Source organism: Cygnus olor, chromosome 3 (assembly GCF_009769625.2).
Source record: "Cygnus olor isolate bCygOlo1 chromosome 3, bCygOlo1.pri.v2, whole genome shotgun sequence".
NCBI lineage: Eukaryota > Metazoa > Chordata > Aves > Anseriformes > Anatidae > Cygnus > Cygnus olor.
The window spans coordinates 55,375,589-55,393,045 of record NC_049171.1 but is presented as its reverse complement, the minus strand read 5'-3'; the positions used below and the strand labels follow the sequence as shown (position 1 = coordinate 55,393,045).

At 35.9% G+C, this 17,457-nt stretch overlaps 1 protein-coding gene and 1 pseudogene across 2 annotated transcripts in view; one reads left to right on the top strand and one right to left on the bottom strand.

Moving 5' to 3' along the window:
- Positions 1-17,457, top strand: part of TRDN (triadin) — an 85,013-nt gene that overhangs the window by 21,823 nt on the left and 45,733 nt on the right. For both annotated transcript variants that reach the window (XM_040552723.1, XM_040552724.1), the window contains exon 2: positions 8,275-8,484. In XM_040552723.1, the coding sequence (XP_040408657.1) occupies positions 8,275-8,484 (210 nt within the window). The remainder of the gene's footprint in view (positions 1-8,274; positions 8,485-17,457) is intronic.
- LOC121067855 lies at positions 2,655-2,916 on the bottom strand (annotated as a pseudogene).

Genomic DNA, 17,457 nt, shown 5'->3' with positions numbered 1-17,457 from the left:
TTATCGCTTCAATGAGATTCAATGGTCCGTCCCATAAAATACAGATACTACCTATCACAGCTGTTCATAAACATCTCCTCTTGCGAAGTTATGAGGGCTGCTCTTTGGTAAGACTTTGGTTGGATCTTCCCTGCAGAGTCAATGTATGGGGCAAAAAGCCCTTTTTTTAGTTACATATTATTCCTTACCAGAGTTTTCTGAAGATTTTTTTTTCCTGTTACACTTGTAGCAAGTTGCATTTTCTGATTGTAGAAGATTTCCTACTGTCCCATTCCATATTCTTTTTTCCCAGTCAAACAAAATTTAATAGCTACCACTTGGATTTCTCCCCCTGGTGTGGAAGGCTCTTGCAGAGGTGATGCCCAGGCTGCCCTCCTTGCTTACAGCAATGGTCTTTATAAAAGAGTTTTGTTTGTTTGTTTTTGTTTTGTTTTGCTTTGGTTTGTTTCTTTGGTTGATTGTTTGTTTGTTGTTGTTTGTTTGTTTGTTTGTTTTTGTCTTTTTCACCATGCCTTTGCCCAGTCCCTATCATAATGTGGCCATATGCCATTGGAAAGGTATCTTCTGTTCATACAGTTATAGAGGTTTTGTCTATTACTAGTTAAACAATTCTTCAGAGAATCTTTACTTTTTGTTTTTGATTTTTCCATATAGGATGTGGTAGTGTACTGTATCCTAAGAAAGAGTCATTAACTCAATACCCATATATATATCACAACTTAGAATATAAATTAATAACCTCTAATTTCGCCTGAGATTATTTATAATATTATTAATAGTAGTAGTATTTACTTATACCATATAAAGTACACAATTAATAATATTAATAGTAGCATTATTTACTTATACTGTATATAGCACACATTTTCTTTGAACCAGATAATGAAATTACTTGATAGGATGTATCTTTTATTCTACAAACTTCTTATTGAAATTGGTGTGATCAAAATATCTGTGTACATAATTTCTTGGAGAATGAATGGAAAAGATTAACAGAATGTACTTCTTTAGATTATCAGATGCTCTCTATTGATCAAAAATAAAACCAATACAGATATAATAACAGAAAAGGAAATTAAAAGAGTACACAGCATCATATGTAAGTATTTTTTCTGAATTCAGTTGTGCAGTTAATTTTCATGCTCCATCCTCTCTCTATTCCATAATCTCTATTCTATTTCTTTTGTCATGTAGAATTGGTTGCTGCATAACCTCCAACCCTATTTTCCGCATTTCATAAAGAATATTACATTTTTATAACTATCGGTCACCAATAAATCTGCAAATGCTCCCTCACAGGCAGTCCAGTTACAGCTTTCTAAGCCTTGTAGTGCCTGGAAAGACACTACCTTTTAAGTTTGAGTAGTTTTCCAGAGGTTTTGTTGTGATACTCCTGTATCTTGTTTCCTTCCAGTTATTCCAGTTGTATTCTTTCATTCACACACTAGGATATAATATGAAACAGAAAAAAAGGTATAATTGAAAGTCAGATTCTCAAGAGATTTATACTGCAGCTCTTTCTATATATTTTTTTCCTACATTTGTCACATTTCTGCTCATTGGCTTGCAAAAGCTCTTTCACATTCAGAAGACCTACACTAGGTGTCTGCCACCTATCTCTGGGCTGAACTGTAGCTGTCTGCCCTACTCACAAAGCCTGTTGCCAATAATGATTAGAGAGGAGCTTTCAAAGACAAACTGAATGTGTCTGTTTAAGATCTTTCTCTGTTTCCATCGACCTATCAATGTTAAGAAGAGTCTTGCCCTCATATTATCATGTTCATCCAATAGGAAACATGATGCACATTAGTGGCTCTAAGCAGGTTCCCAAACAACTGTCAATTGAAGGATACCAGGACTGCAGATACAACACAGTAAGTGGTCTTAAATCCATTGTAATCACCTGCTTTACCAGCTAAGGTATTAGATAAGTGGAGGCTAACAAAATGTTGCATTTGGAGGAGAGCAAAATCACAGAATCATTCAGGCTGGAAAAGACCACCAAGATCATCCAGTCCAACCTTTAACCTAGTACTAAAGTCCACCACTAAACCATACTATGTTCTACATCTACACATTTATTGAGGACCTCCAGGGATGGTGATTCAACCACTTCCTTGGGCACCTTATTCCAATGCCACACAACCCTGTCAGTAAAGAAATTTCTCCAAATATGCAATCTAAACCTCCCCTGGTGCAACTTGAGGCCATTTCCCCTGGTCTTATCACTTGGTGCTTGGGAGAAAAGGCCGATCCCCACCTCGCTACGACCTCCTTTAAGGTAATTGTAAAGTACAATAAGGTCTCCCCTGAGCCTTCTTTTCTCCAATCTAAACAACCCCAGCTCTCTCAGATGCTTCTCAAAAGACTTGTTCTCTAGGCCCTTCACCAGCTTTGTTGCTCTTCTTTGGACATGTTCCAGTATCTTGATGTCCTTCTGGTGGTGAAGGACCCAAAACTAAACACAATATTCAAAGTGCGGCCTAACCAGAGCTGAGAACAGAGGGACAATCACTTCCCTAGTCCTGCTGGCCATACTATTTCTGAAAGCAAATAAATAAATAAATAAATAATATAAAACCATATTATATAGTATAAAACTGCTTTACTGGGGTCTGGCAGGAGTGAGGGATCAGGGCACCACCCAGGTGCTCTCACTTCCTGCCTTTCTGCTTCCTGTGCACCACCAAGTACTCATTGCAGGTAATGGTGAGCCTGGCCACTACCAAGATCAGTCTCTGGAAGCCAACCTTGCTGTTGTGGCACTAGTCCAGGTCCTTCATGATCTTGTCCAGCGCCAGAACTCGTTCTCTCTCAACACCCACAGGTCCTCCTTGCTCAGGTGGTTCTTGTCCCCTGCATAATTGCGGAAGGTGAAATCAGGGTCTCCATGGTGTGCTCCATCTGGGACAGCATGGCTGCTTGGGGAGGGGACGGCATGGAACAGGGCAGTGGCAGTATGGAGCAGGACAGTGGGGCAGTGCTTTGCCCAGCTGGACTCCTCTTGCTCTTTCTCTTAGCTGTTCTGCACTGTTACTCATCATCCAGTATCTGCATCTCTTGGCCTCTGGTGCTAGTCTTGTAGATTTCTGTGCAAATAATGAGTTGAAGGCTCTCTGTTGAGGTGTTCATGATGGGTTCTGAGGGTCTCTCTTCCTTCTGCTCAGCATTTTGTTCCCAAATGAATGTATAAAGGAGGCAAAAGTTATGAGTCCAATGTAGAGTTTCCAGCTCCTCGTGCCTATGAAAGTGCTGGCAAAGTGACTGTATACGTATAATGGGGCAAAAGATTAAAAGATTTCTGGGCAAAAGTTAACAGACTGCTTCAGAGAAGAATATTGTTGCTTCATTTTTTTTATTTTTTTTTTTATCTTTTTTTTGCAAGCTTCTAATGATTAACCAAAGCAGAAATTCTGCTTTTTCCTTTCCACTTGTGTAAACCAAAGGTGCTGAGACCACATCAGAGAAATGGAAAGAGAAATCCATGGTCATGCATAAGTATCACCTGAACAAGAGAAAGCATTTTCCCTGCATTGGAAAAGAGTGATTACTGTGAGAGCTGCAGAGGTCTGTGGACTCAGTAAAGGTGTTATGCTGGGCCTGAAAAATGAAGAAGATTATTGTATATCCATTGCACAGTCCTTCACTGAAGAGTCCTAATCCCTTGTCCTCTTGTCCCAGCAGCACCTCCCTTTCCATAGATTGAGACTGCTGCCTTCCTGATCACAAGAGTGGTGAATTGATAAGGTCATCAGGTTAAAGCCCAAGGCTCAAGATGGTGCTTAACATACAGTGTCAATTTATACAGTCATTCTTTCTCTACTCTGCTCTCTTAATTAGTATTTAAATATTCCCAGTAAAGCGGAATAGGTCAAACAGGAGCCATCAATGACCTGAATCCAGAATACTCTATAGCCTATTTATTGGAGTGTTCATCTGGGAAGTAGAACAGACAAGTCAAAATCTACCATTTCTCTCATTTAGAGCAGATTGCACTAAGGCTTCTCTCATCCCATCTGAATTGTCCTAGCAACAAAATTATTATTTAAAAGGGAACAATCTCTTTTTTCCTAGCAGCTTGACTAGCCCTCTGCTTCTAATACACCCATCCTTAAAACAGCATTTCACATTAAGTATTTTGACTTTTTTTTTTTTTTAATCTGCTGTTGGCAGGATAAAGGCTGTAGTACATAAAACAACTAGGAAATAACATAAATACAGAACATGACTATTTTACATTTGAATGAGTCTATATAGAATAGGGGTGCTATTTTTTTGCTTTTTTTTTCTTTTTCTGCTAGGGTAGTGGAAAGTCTAGCTATTGAATTGCAAAATCAAGTGCCCATCCTTAACCATGTATGTACTCCTATGCCTATTATACCTTAAGGAGACATCAATGCACTAATACAAAGGGTATTTTATCTAACCTGACAGAACTACAAGCTTACTCCGAACTTTGAATGTTTCACAGTATTCTCCTCAACATTCTCACCAGTTTTCAAAGTTTATTTATACCTATGAAATCTTATGGGTCTTCAGATTGTATCCTAATTGACAACTCTGAAACCAGAGTGATAGTAAGAATGTCTGAATTTTAACTGTTTGGAATTTAGCAAATTAATCTGTTGATGTTGATAATCTGTTGATGGTGATCTGTTGATAAAATCTTATATGTTGATAAAGGTGACATTTGTGACCTGATGGGGTAGTTCTATGTGCATGAGAAATTGTGATGTGGGGTCAGAGGTGTATATCCCTAGAGTAATCTTTTTATTGAAATTTATATATAACTTTTTTAAGTTCCTAACATCATTGAAAATCAATAGCAATCACAACCCAAAGTGCTCATGAATCTCCTGATCCACTGCAACATTCACCTAAGTATACTAAACTGACTTGGATTCTGGTTGGCTGTAATGCAGACAGTGAAATCTGTCTTGGGAGAGAAAATATGTATTAAATGGGTGGAAAGGATATCTGGAATCTTATCTTAACCTGTTGCTGAATGACCACTCTCAAGTGATAGGCTCCATCAGGTGATTTCAAAACAGCCAAGGCAGCAAATACACCCATCTTTCTCTTTCCCTCAATGGGTAGCTGAAGTCCCTCTGACACTCTCCCTCTGGGGAGGAGCTCTGCTCAACTTTGTTACTTTTCAGAGAAAGAGGAGAATTCTTGCTAGTTGGATTGGTGAAGAACATTGGCCATATGTAGGTCCCTTCGTCCTCTAGTGGTCTAAATGTGTAAATAACATCACTGCAGGCTTAGGAAAGAGGTTAACATTAGTAAGAGATGGACAACAAAGCACACAACGTCTGGGCACCGCAAAACAAAGACAAGGCAGAGAAAAGCATCAGGATTGTACCCATGGGCACTGCAATAACAGAGTAGATTGGTTATAGTGGGGAGGGCAATCATCTTGGTGTTATTGCCTTTCCTTTTTGGAGTTAAGAAATTACAGCAGTGTCAATTCCACACCTCATGGGAATATGTAGCACCAAACAATGTCCCTCCTAGGAGTCCTGAAATAACCTCCTCCAGCGAATTTTGTGTACATTAGTAAATAGAGGCAGAGGCGTATCATAATACATGAAACTCTATTTCCTGTTTTCAGTGGTTTAGGCCTGCCCTCTAAGCAGTTCAGAAGTTACTGTCTTGTAGATGATGCCTCCCAGTCCAGTGAGGGTGTCTCTGATACCCTAAAGCACCTATAACACTGGAGACCTTTCTTAGATACCTGACTCATACAGCAAGAATCTGCGTTGGGAACATCTAGCAGTACAATAATATGGTTTTCGCTTGACTTGCAAGCAAATTTGGGTGATTAGCGTTTCACTCTCACTTCAATGACCATAACTGATTTTCTTGTACAGCATACTGTGTTTTCAAGGGGAAATCTGACTCAGCTACACTGACAGCCAAAAATGTGCAAGAGATAACCTTCCATCGTACTTCAGCTTTGTCTCTGCAGCATTGCTTAGATTGAAAATTGTAAGAAACATTTTTCTTCACCAGGGAAACCATACAGGACCCTTAATTTGAAAAGTTAGGTACTAAATAAGAAGCAACTATTTTTACATTGCATCAGTCCTAGGAATATGATCCTTTCAATGGTAAATATTTGTATGTATATGTCTATATTTACACAGAGAGTTTTAATTGCTTTTATTATAACTTGCAAATATCTGTCATTGTATGTCATTTGAGATATGCTGTACTAATCAGATTTATCAAGATGAGACGGTACCTTTCTATTCCCTCTCATACATTATAAACCCTGACTGATATCCCCAAGGGAAAAAAGGCATGATGTGTCATTTATGACCTGCTGTATGCACAAATTACTTACATTTTGTATGCAGTAGAATAACAAAATGCTATTGATTTGGAATTAGACTTCAGTAAGCTGATCTTTATTTCTAGTTGTCACTTGGCATATTTTCTCTCCTGCTGTGAAATGTTTGATCCAAAATTTGTATTTGGAGAAATGGAAGCAGTGATCATTTTAAACTATATTTTAAAAAAATGTACAAATTGCATCCCAGAAGATAGACATTATTTACAAGCAGAATAAACATTCTATAAATAAGATTAAATTTAGAGAATCTTGTTTTGCTTATACGACATTGCTGTTTAGCAGAGCAGCTTTCCAAGGCTTGAAGCAAGGCACTGATTAGTGTCAGGATGCTTGAGCAGAAGCAGGCTTAAAAGATAGAGATAAGGGAAATAAACAAAAATGCAATGTACTACATAATAGACAAAATATTTTTGAAGGGGATAAGTATAGGTGCATATGTATATAAGAATAAATGTGTCCTTTATTTCTTCAAGAATATCAATATAATGATTCTGAAATAGAGGCTACATACATCTTGTGATGGCAACCATCTGAAAGTCTTCAGCTTTATACCTTAGCTCTAGTGGTAGTTTCTAAATGATTATTTGCCATTTTCTATGTGAAAGGCTAAGTTTATTTATCTTTCTATAGTGCAGCTCTGTCACTTTCCTTACCTTCATCATCCTAGAAAATTATCAGCTTTACAGGTTGTATCAATTGTGACCAAAGATACGTGATGTCAAGGTAAGAAGCAAAGTTATGAGAAAACCAGGCGTCACCTGATTCCTTGAAAGTTTAGATCTTTGTGTGTGCAAGTGTCGCTGAAATCACTGATACTCATTAATGAGAGTTAGTTACAAATTAACTCAACTAGACCAGGAATATATGTAGCATACCTTTGAATATTTTAACAGTAGGTTACAAGCAGATTTGTAAACTAAGCTGGTGGAGATTTCGTGCTCTTTGACTTTTGTTAACTGTGGAGTTATGAATATTTTTTTACTATTGTTGTTGCATATGCTGGAAAAGAAGTACCAACCAAGATTTTTTAGCGTACCATTTTCTTTTATGAGGTGTGATATGAAAACATTTCAAATGTTGGCAGGTTCCAGTAACCATAATTATGGTTTGTGTGCAGAAATTACTTTTCTTAATATCTCAAGAAGAAGTAGATTAAGTCACTGCTGTTAACTGTCCTTTAAACAGTTAATGTGTATCAACAGTTTACTTAGCTAATGTTAGTACTCACCCTCCTACCACCTTTCTAGGTCCAAACCTATGCTTTCTGGAATTAGGTCTTCTTTGGCTTTGTAACTGTTGCTTCTATGGAGATTATTTAATTAAGTGAAAAATGTTATGCAGAAAGATATTTAAAATCAGCTATAAGCCTCTTCACAAAGCATAATGATACTGTACATAAAAAACATTTGTGTTTCTGTTGGATGAAATGGGGTATAAACATTCTCATTGCCATCAATATATGTCCTTGACAGCAGAATTCCAGCCAAACCTTGGGTTGCGTAAATACGTTAACCCCATTACAGTCCATGAAAGTACACTTAATCACATCACCTAAGAATCTGGCCTACAGCCCATAACAAGACAATCCTTTGGAGAGTAATGATATTTTATACTTTCATCAATCACTCTCCTAGGTCTGTTGTTATTTGTGGCAGACTAAAAAATGTCTCATAATAATCAGAAAGGCCAGTCAAGGTTATTCCACAGAATTTGCTCCCAAATTAACTTTACTAATTGTGGCCCTGCTTTAGGAAAATTTCCTTCCAGAAAGCACAAGAGCCTCTCTTTAATAATGCAATATTTACATTTATTTTAAATGTTCTGAGTACAGATGGATTTCAATATATCAGTCATATTCTTGATTTTTGGGCTCCAAATGTTACATTTTATGTCCTCTGATTTCACTGTTTGCCTAGGACGTATGTCTACGACCACGACAATAATAGATGGTAAGAACGGATCTGTTCCTTCATCATCCATGAAAGTGGGCAAGAAATCAGTTACGGAAGACCTAGTGACAACATTCAGCTCACCAGCAGCATGGCTTCTTGTTGTCGCTCTGATTGTTACCTGGTCAGCAGTAGCTATTGTAATGTTTGACTTGGTGGATTACAAAGCCTTTGCAGGTAAAACTCAGCATATTCTGTTTGACATCTTGTATATTAAAATTTAAAAATTTATTAAGGAGTGTGTATTATGTAAATATGCATGTCTCTCGCCTTCTTGGAGTCAGCACAGTGTCTCTGCCGAGTTTACCAAGAGAGGAGATATAGTGAGAAATGTCAGAACATATTAGTTTATACTTCATACATCTTTATAATTTAAATCTCTCCATTTTGCAGCCCATCCTTATCCTGGAAAATGCATATGTCAACAGCAATATGATATGTACGTGAGCATGCATGGTCAGATTTCTGTTTTGCAATTTGTATATAAAATTATTTCAAAACTAATAAAATGAATTATTAATTTATATTTTCTGAAATATATTTTAAAATCTCTCTTAGTTTCCTTGAGTATCCTGATACCTGCTTACACCATTCAATCACAAACGATATGCAAAAGATCATTTATAAACATGTTAAGCCTAAATTCGTCTTCAAAAAACAAAAGTACAAAGGACCAGATCCTTAACATTAGCTAAGTCACATCCATATCTTCAGTAAGGTAATAATTCAGTCCAGTTTAAACTGATCAAACTCAATATACAAGCTCAAGTTTTGGTGTATATATTGTTTTTTGAGGGCAAGGCATATGTGTGTGGTAGAAGGACTGTGATTCCAGTTGATAATGGGGAAAAAAAGATTGGTGAATAAAAGTGATCTCATCACTAGTTGATTTTTATTCCTTGTAGCTGGCAATAATATATAATAGAGAACAAACTACCTGTGTGTTTTAAAGGGGGCATAGTATTCAGCAAGCCACTTTGGAAGCAAAAATTTAGTGAGGTAAGTGTGCTGAACCGACTGTGAAATGTGTAAGCAAAATAGGAAATAAATTATTAGGGTCCTTTTCTTTCTTAAAGAACAGACTTAAAGTTATCCCATCTGTCACTATAATTAACTAGGAATTGAAATTCATACTTCAGACTTTTAATTCAAAACAAATTGAATTGATGTTTCAAAGTTAATTTCCTGGAATTTACTGATAAATCCATAGATTTTTGTCCTGCTATATATCAATATTGACCTCAAGATTTACTGAAAAAGCTTTTGAGGCAGAAAGCTTGAAAGAAGCCTACCAATCTTGGATCAACAGATGACACAGAATCTTGAAAAATAGACAAAATATATGGAAAACCTCTTTTCATTTATTTATTTTTTACTTCTCATCTGCCTTTGTTTTCAGAAGGAAGTCACTTGAATCCCAGCAAAACAGAAAATTCCTCTTGAGCCATCCTTCCAAAACAGGCATCAGATTTTAATATGGGCACCATATATAACGCAACAAAGTAGATGTAAACCAAGAGAGAGAAGCCACCATATTCTGTTCACAATTTTCCATATTAACTATCAATCAATCAATCAATCAATCATATTCTCAATATGTTTTTTTCAGTAAGCAGTCAGGAACCAGGGTATAATTCAGACAAAACTCCTAAACTAAGTAATTCCTAGATTGTCTGTCAGCTCATGCATGCTCCGTATACCACTCAGGGTAATATTAAGCAATGAGAATCTGTATTCTTATTGAAAACTGAAGGAAACTTTCTAAGCAGATGGAAATCTGATGTTCATGTTGTAATGGTTAAATGAGCTTAAATCCCAAAGGTGTTGATGGAAACTGACATTTTCAGATCAGGCTATAGAAATAAAATAATGTAGAATTTAATCTGCAGAGTTCATATTTTGTGGAGATATCTGAAAGATGATACTTCAGTATTTTCATAGGCTCATTTCTTTTTCTTCCCGAAGATATTTCTGTTCCTAAGTGATTAATTAAGCCAGCATTTAAATCAGCTCTTAGTGGTGAAATGTTAAGAGAAGGAACTACTGTGATACTTCCAACCTAGATTTATTAGACTGCTTTCAGTATTTCCAGCAATATAACAGTGGCTACATAACTCTTATCATGGCCCCTGGGTTTCAGTTCTTGACTTCCTGCTCAGTCCATTTTTTTTCCGGGTGAAACCTACTACATAAAAAACTCTATGGAAATAAACATTTCACATAGGAGCACCTGGCTGGGATTATTAATATTAAAATGATTTTCACCCACCGACAGTTTGGTCTTGCCTCCAGTGAAGCTATGCTGTACAGAGGAGAATTTGGAGCATATTGTAAAGTGACTTCTTAAATCTAAAACCCAGTGGTAGTTTTTCTTGGGTTTGACAGTGTTCCTTGAACAACCTACACTAAAAAATAAATAAATAAATAAATAAATAAATAGTTTTTTTCAAGACTCTCAGTTTAGCAAGAATGATTAAAAGTAATGTCCCGAATTTTAAATGTAAATGCAAAATTCCAAATAAATTGTATTCAACTGTATAATTTTTAATCTATAAAACACGGTATATTCAGTGTATTTTTTTCCTGAAATAACACTTGTCTTTCTTAAGTCAGTGCATCCAATTTCTTTCCTATTTCTTTACTTGAAGTTCCATGAAGTTCAACTTTAGAAATTATGCATAGCATATGAATGAGGAAAGCTAGGAGATGAGAACTTGGTTAGTCTAAAGAAGAAACTGAGAAGTGTCCTAAGAACAGCCTGAAGATTTTCAAAAGGTAGTTACAAAGACGGCAGGTGACAAAAAGTTATGAAGGTTATTTTCTTGAAGCATCAGGTGATATACCAAGGGCCAATAGCCTGAAGTTGCAGCCTGGGAGTTTCATGTTGAACACTGGGGAAAAAAAAATGTCTGGGAGGGTGGTGCAACACTGAAACAGATTGCCCAGAGAGACTGCACATTCTCCATACCTGGAAGTCTTCAAAACTTGACTATATGGCCATATATAAATGGCCAGTCATATATATGGCTGGATCCAGAGTTGGCAACAGTCCCTTGCTGAGAGTGACTGCACCAGAGGAGCTTCAGAGGTGCTTCTGATCAACGTCTATGTCACTGCATGTTTTGCATGTTTTTGTGAAAACCTCTGTTAGAATTGAATAAGATATTTAGAAGGCACCTAGCCAGAGATTTGTGGACACACATAGATGGAGCAGATTCTTCTGTCCTCACATATGGGAGTGAATCTGTCGAGCTTTGTAGTCAAGATTTCACTCACTCATTAGTATAATTAATCCTGTGGATTTTAGCATATATGTTTCACAGTAATTTGTAGTGGGATGACTTAAAATCATACTGTGCACATCTGCAGAGCCAGCCCTTTGCCAGGTTTGGAAGAAGCAAGGACTTAAGCTAGGAGAGCTGTGGGAGAGCTGGGTAAATTGTCACACACCTACACACTGGGGCTGACTCTGACCTACTGACTCCCACTGGAGACTGTCATTATGTTTCTGTTCCAGAAATGCCATCCCTCTAGTAAAGTCACTAGTAATGACTATACTGCACAAATCTGACTGTAGCAGAAAACAGTAGTGGGTAAACATAGTAAAACAGGCTAGAAACCATGTGGCTGAGGCATATACATAGAATTGTTCCTCCTGATTCTCCTACAGAGCTGCTAGCCTCTGGCAGATAAAGGATCTGTAACCCACTAAATTATGATTTTACCCAGATATACCCTGAGATTACACATTGTTATTTGTGGAGCTAAGTAAAATCACACAAAATTGACCTCAGCAGAAAGGATGCATTTTAAATTTTAACTCAAGCATTGTTTTCTTATTTGAATAATTAACATTTTTGCTCTCATTATCTCAATGGAAAATAGTTCCTAAATACATATAGTATTAGCATATGTATTGTAGCTGTTATGTGTCCTTGTAATTTATCAGCATAAGCTTCATATTGACTCTATGATTAGAGAGTGCCAATACACAGATTTTGCTTTGGTTTCATATTCTTTTAAAAGTAAATTATTGAGTTATGGAACTTTGACAATTTAAACAAAATTAGTTTTGTCCCCCATGTAACAAAATGAAAATTACTTGCTTGCTTTCATTCTAAATTAGATGTGGTAAATCACTTTTTGGGAGGCCCTCTCTATTCACTGTCTGAAAAGGAGTCTTTAGAAGTGAGGAAGAGTAACACATCTTCTAGATAGCTGAACTTACGTGACATGAAGCTCCATTTACAGAAAGATCATAAGATATATTTTGAGTAATTTTATACATTGAGAACCTAATTATCCTAAATTCTATAATATTCTGTAGTATTCAGGAGGTACAGGATATGATACAAAATATTGCAGGAGGACCTTGCATTATGGAATGTACATGCAAAACTGTACATCGTTGATAGCTATGGGTAAGAAAGTTTGTTCAGATGTTAGAACATCTGAGAATTTGCAAATCAAGTTTGGCAGTGAAATATGAGGGAAGCATGAGCCAAGAATTATATCAGTGTTGAAAGATTTGCCTCTATTCTATCTGCCCAGAAGAAGGAAAATAATTTCTTCAGTGTTTCACTTTGGTGTGTTATATTCATTCCTTTGAGGAGAAAATTAGTTTGTATTCCTATCATGTTACAATTATAAACATAGCTGAAATATTTCTAATATGGTATGAAGGTGACTTGTATTACAAAAACCTGAGATAAGACACTATGAATCTTATGCAGTATATGATGTGTGTGAATATGCAATAAGTAGCATACAACACTGGAAGATCTTTTATACAATCTCAGTATTTCCAGAAAAGCAAAAAGATTAATTCTGGTTTGATATGTGCTTTGCAACAGTTTGTTATTACTGCCATCCTGAGTGCTAAAAAAAATGCACTTGGTTAATTGGCTTCATAATTCATGAATGTATTTCACGCATTTCTTATACACGTAACTGGATTATATATTTTAATTCGTACACATAACTAAATAACTTAAGATTATTTTAGTCCTAAAAATTGATTGCCCAGGAATCCACATTTGCTAATGGGCTAATAAAGTGTTCAGAATTCCCTACCACCTCTGTGACCAATTACAGCTAATTAGCACCACCCTAATTTCAGCTCCAGAGTGTTCAATATTCAGGGTAAATTGATAGTGAGTTTACCAGTCACCTAAAAGCCAAAGTAAATCAAACCAAATGAAATCTCACCAAATCTATGAAAGTCCAAACTATCCAGAAAATTATCCAAGTGAAAACACAGAACACATAAAATGTAGCCAGCTTGCCCTCTTCTTGTGGCTACTCTCATAAAAGAAAAAAGATCAGGCTCTTTGTGGTGGATAATTCATTGTGCTCAACCACAGAGAGGCTTTTCAGAGACCCACAGCACAGGCAGATCTTTGTGGAGGTAAAGCATGCCAATGACGGGAATGGAGGCATGGAGCTCCCAGCTCCACAGTAAGCTGCAGGAATTCTAGTAAGATGTTCTTATTAATGTTCTTATTGTTCTCCCTTCCCTTCCCTTCCATTCCCTTCCCTTCCCTTCCCTTCCCTTCCCTTCCCTTCCCTTCCCTTCCCTTCCCTTCCCTTCCCTTCGTTTCCCTTCGTTTCCCTTCCCTTCCCTTCGTTTCCCTTCCCTTTCCCTCTCTTTTTAAATTAATAGCAAAATATCTAAACAAATTGTTATGAGCTTTCCTGCATCAGCATCTGACTAACACAGTCTGAAGTCATCATTTCCCTGTCTCAGCTTATGGCTCCTTCTGTTACTGACTTATACCCACAGAAAGTTTTTGGATGGCCTTGGGTAGCCAGAATGATACACCTACTTATATATTTTTTCCAGTAGAGGAAAACAAATGAACAAAAAATTAAGAACCTGCTTTTCACATTAACATCTGCATTTTGGGTAAAAAAAAAGACTGAAGAAAATAATGAACAAGACTGTAAGCAACTTGTACTGTGTAATTGGCACACAAACATTTATTTTCCCAGTCTCCTGCATGATAAAACTGTAAACTGCAAATCCTGTTTAAGCCACATTAAATTCAGTAAATTACAGATATCCTACTATTATTTTTTTATATTATTGAGATAAATGTTACCAGGAGTATATACATCCATTTTTCTTCTGTAATTTTATCCCGCTGTAGTCATCCTGTTGTACTTATGTTCACTGGTAACTTCCAAAAACTGGTGGGAAAAAAAAGAGAGGGGGAGAGAGAGAGAGGAAAGAAGAGAGTACTTATATTTACTCCTGTATTTTATATCAATATATCCAGCAATTTTGAAACTGATAATACCTTTACACTTACTTAATATAAAGCATTTAAACCAGCAGCAAATTAACACAATAAATCATTTTGTCTCTTGGTGTAAGAGGTGTTTCACAGTCTTACCAAATTAAAATAATTGGTAAAAACACTTCTATATTTGCAAAACCCCGTACAAGTCTCCCACAGAATACAGGAGTGGGGTGTTAAAGGAAAAAATAAAGTTGTTGGTCTCTGCTGTGCTCACCTTGGAACTGACCAAAATAATGATATAGTCTTTTGAAATACAATTTTTACTGTATTTACAGGTCTCAGTCCAGAGCATGAGTAAATATCTTATGCATTGAAAAGTTCTTAATGACATTCTTAATTGAATTATAAGGGATTTCTGCAAATGTATCTACCTAAAACACACAAAATATTTTTAACTGTCTTCTAAAACTATAACACTTAAAGGGCTTTAAACTGAGTCCCAGAAGAAGGGCTGCCCAGATGACAACCTATTTCTCATTTATGACCTTGCAGAAAATCTTACAGCTGAGTTAAAAATTATTATTATTATTGTTATTGTTATTATTACAATATTGTTATAATATTGTTATAATATTAATAATATAATATTAATAATAATAATAATAATAAAAGCTATAAAATGAATTTTTACTGGAAAGATTGACATCCTATGGAATTCTACAGGTCTACAAGTACTACATTCATCCCAAACAGTCTAGCCTACGCAAGTTGAAAATACATAACTTCAGAAACTTACTTGAATAGGGAAGGATCTAAGAACAGAAATAAGGCTTGCATGCTTACAAGTGTTCCATGGAATACGAAATACAAACCAAATTTCTAGTCTGGAGTCTTACTGGTGAAATTTCTAATTTTAAACAAACGAACAAAAGAGTAATTCTTTCATTGACAATTGTGGTAATGTAACTTTTTGGTCATTTGCTGTTGAAGAAATACATATCCTCAACTAGAACAAATTATATGTACTATATACTCATTTCAGCAATAGAATATGTAACTTTTGAAAATACCTGTGCCTTATTTAACTATTTTTATATTGCTCTGATTCATACAGTATTATCTCACATCTGTAGAGTATTGTTTATCTTTCTAATGAACTCCAGTTTCTGCTTCATAACAGCAGATCCTCATAGATAAAATAACTCCATGACCCTTCGTAACTGATACCTTTAGTTGGGTGACGGCTGAGAATGTTCATGATTGCTAATGGTGTTTCTTCCTTTTTTTATTGGCCTTTCTTGGGTTCATCCTGTTGTCAACTGCTATAGCCACCTATTCACAACATTGCGATGATCCCTGTTTACCATCTGGTAAAGACACTTTGCCTGCAGTGTTCTGAATACGTGTGTGCATGTGCGCTCTGCTTGCCAGGGCTAACAAAGCATGGGCATGAGCAGAGTGCTAGGATGTGGCAGCACTGCTTCTCTGCTAACCCCCAGATCTGCAATGTTCATTGCAATAGCAATCTCTTCACTTTCACATCCTGGTTGAGACAGGTCTGTCAGCTAGGAGAGGCCTGTCATCAGTAGATTCCCTATATTCCCAGGAATTAGTGGTAAACAGATATACTAATTTCATCCTGATAAATGTCTTTTTAAATACCGTCGGACAATTATTTAACAGCACTGCCTTTTAAATCTGAAGTTAAGATCTGTATTCTCAGTTAGGGAATTGAAACCTTAGAATGAGCCAAAAATAAATATTTAAATTATTTTAGATGAAATGTCTGGCTGTTTCAAGAACCACCACCTCATTAGGGTTTGATCCATCAAATCAGAAGCCTTTCAGCTAATATCAAACCACGTCACATAAATTACATAAAAAACTTATGCTAAAATGATGTCCCTGTACACATATGCTGGTATGTCTATATCAAAAGTACTTGTAATGTCTTGATACTTTACAAAACATTGTGAATTGCTTCCTAAATTTTGGAAATTCTACTTATAGTCTATATATTTTTGCATTCATATTCTATATAAGTATATTCTACTTATAACTTCTTTGCTCACATTTGAGGTAAAATTCATTTGTCCAGTTTCAGGTGAAGTTTTCTCTGTGGACCTGACCTCAATGTAATTCACTAGGACTGAAGTTAGAAAGAGCCAGAGAAAAAAAGTATACTACAGAATGTAGTCTTCATATTTACACTTTAAGTATCTATAAAATAGAATTTGCTGGGAAATATTGAAGTTGAGTTTTCTTTGGAATCATTTTTATACTGGTGCAAGTCAATGATACCCACCAGCGTCTATCATGCTGCAAGCATGACAAAAGAGCTAGTCTATGAAATAGGACCTAGGGACACTTATGCTGAATAAATTGGAATATTAATAATGAAAGAGTTTATGTGTGTATTTAGTTTTATATGTTAGATACCACTCTTCAGATGACCACAGAGTAGACCGCTAATAATAACAATCAAAAACCTTATAAATTTATAAACCTTAAAAATTTTAAATAAAGTTCTCTCTATAATGTTGTAGTACAATGGGATATGTTTTATTATGAAGAATTAGTGTTAGGCTTTTGCATTTTATCAAAAATGACGGAAATTCTCTGTCTTCATCAGCTGTACCTTGTCACTATCAATAAATTAAATTATATCTCATAGATCAATCCTTACGCCAGATAATTACCATCATTGGTAATTTAATTGCAATCAATTCATTGGAGTCAAAATATGTGATTGATGGAATCCAACAGTTATTAAGTCAGTCACTGAAATTAATTAAAAAAGAAAAAAAAAAAAAAAAACTTTAAAATAGATTGAACTCTGACTATACATTTAACTATTTGACAAGCAAAAAAGATTGATGGGAGACCACATTCCTGGCAGGATTATTAA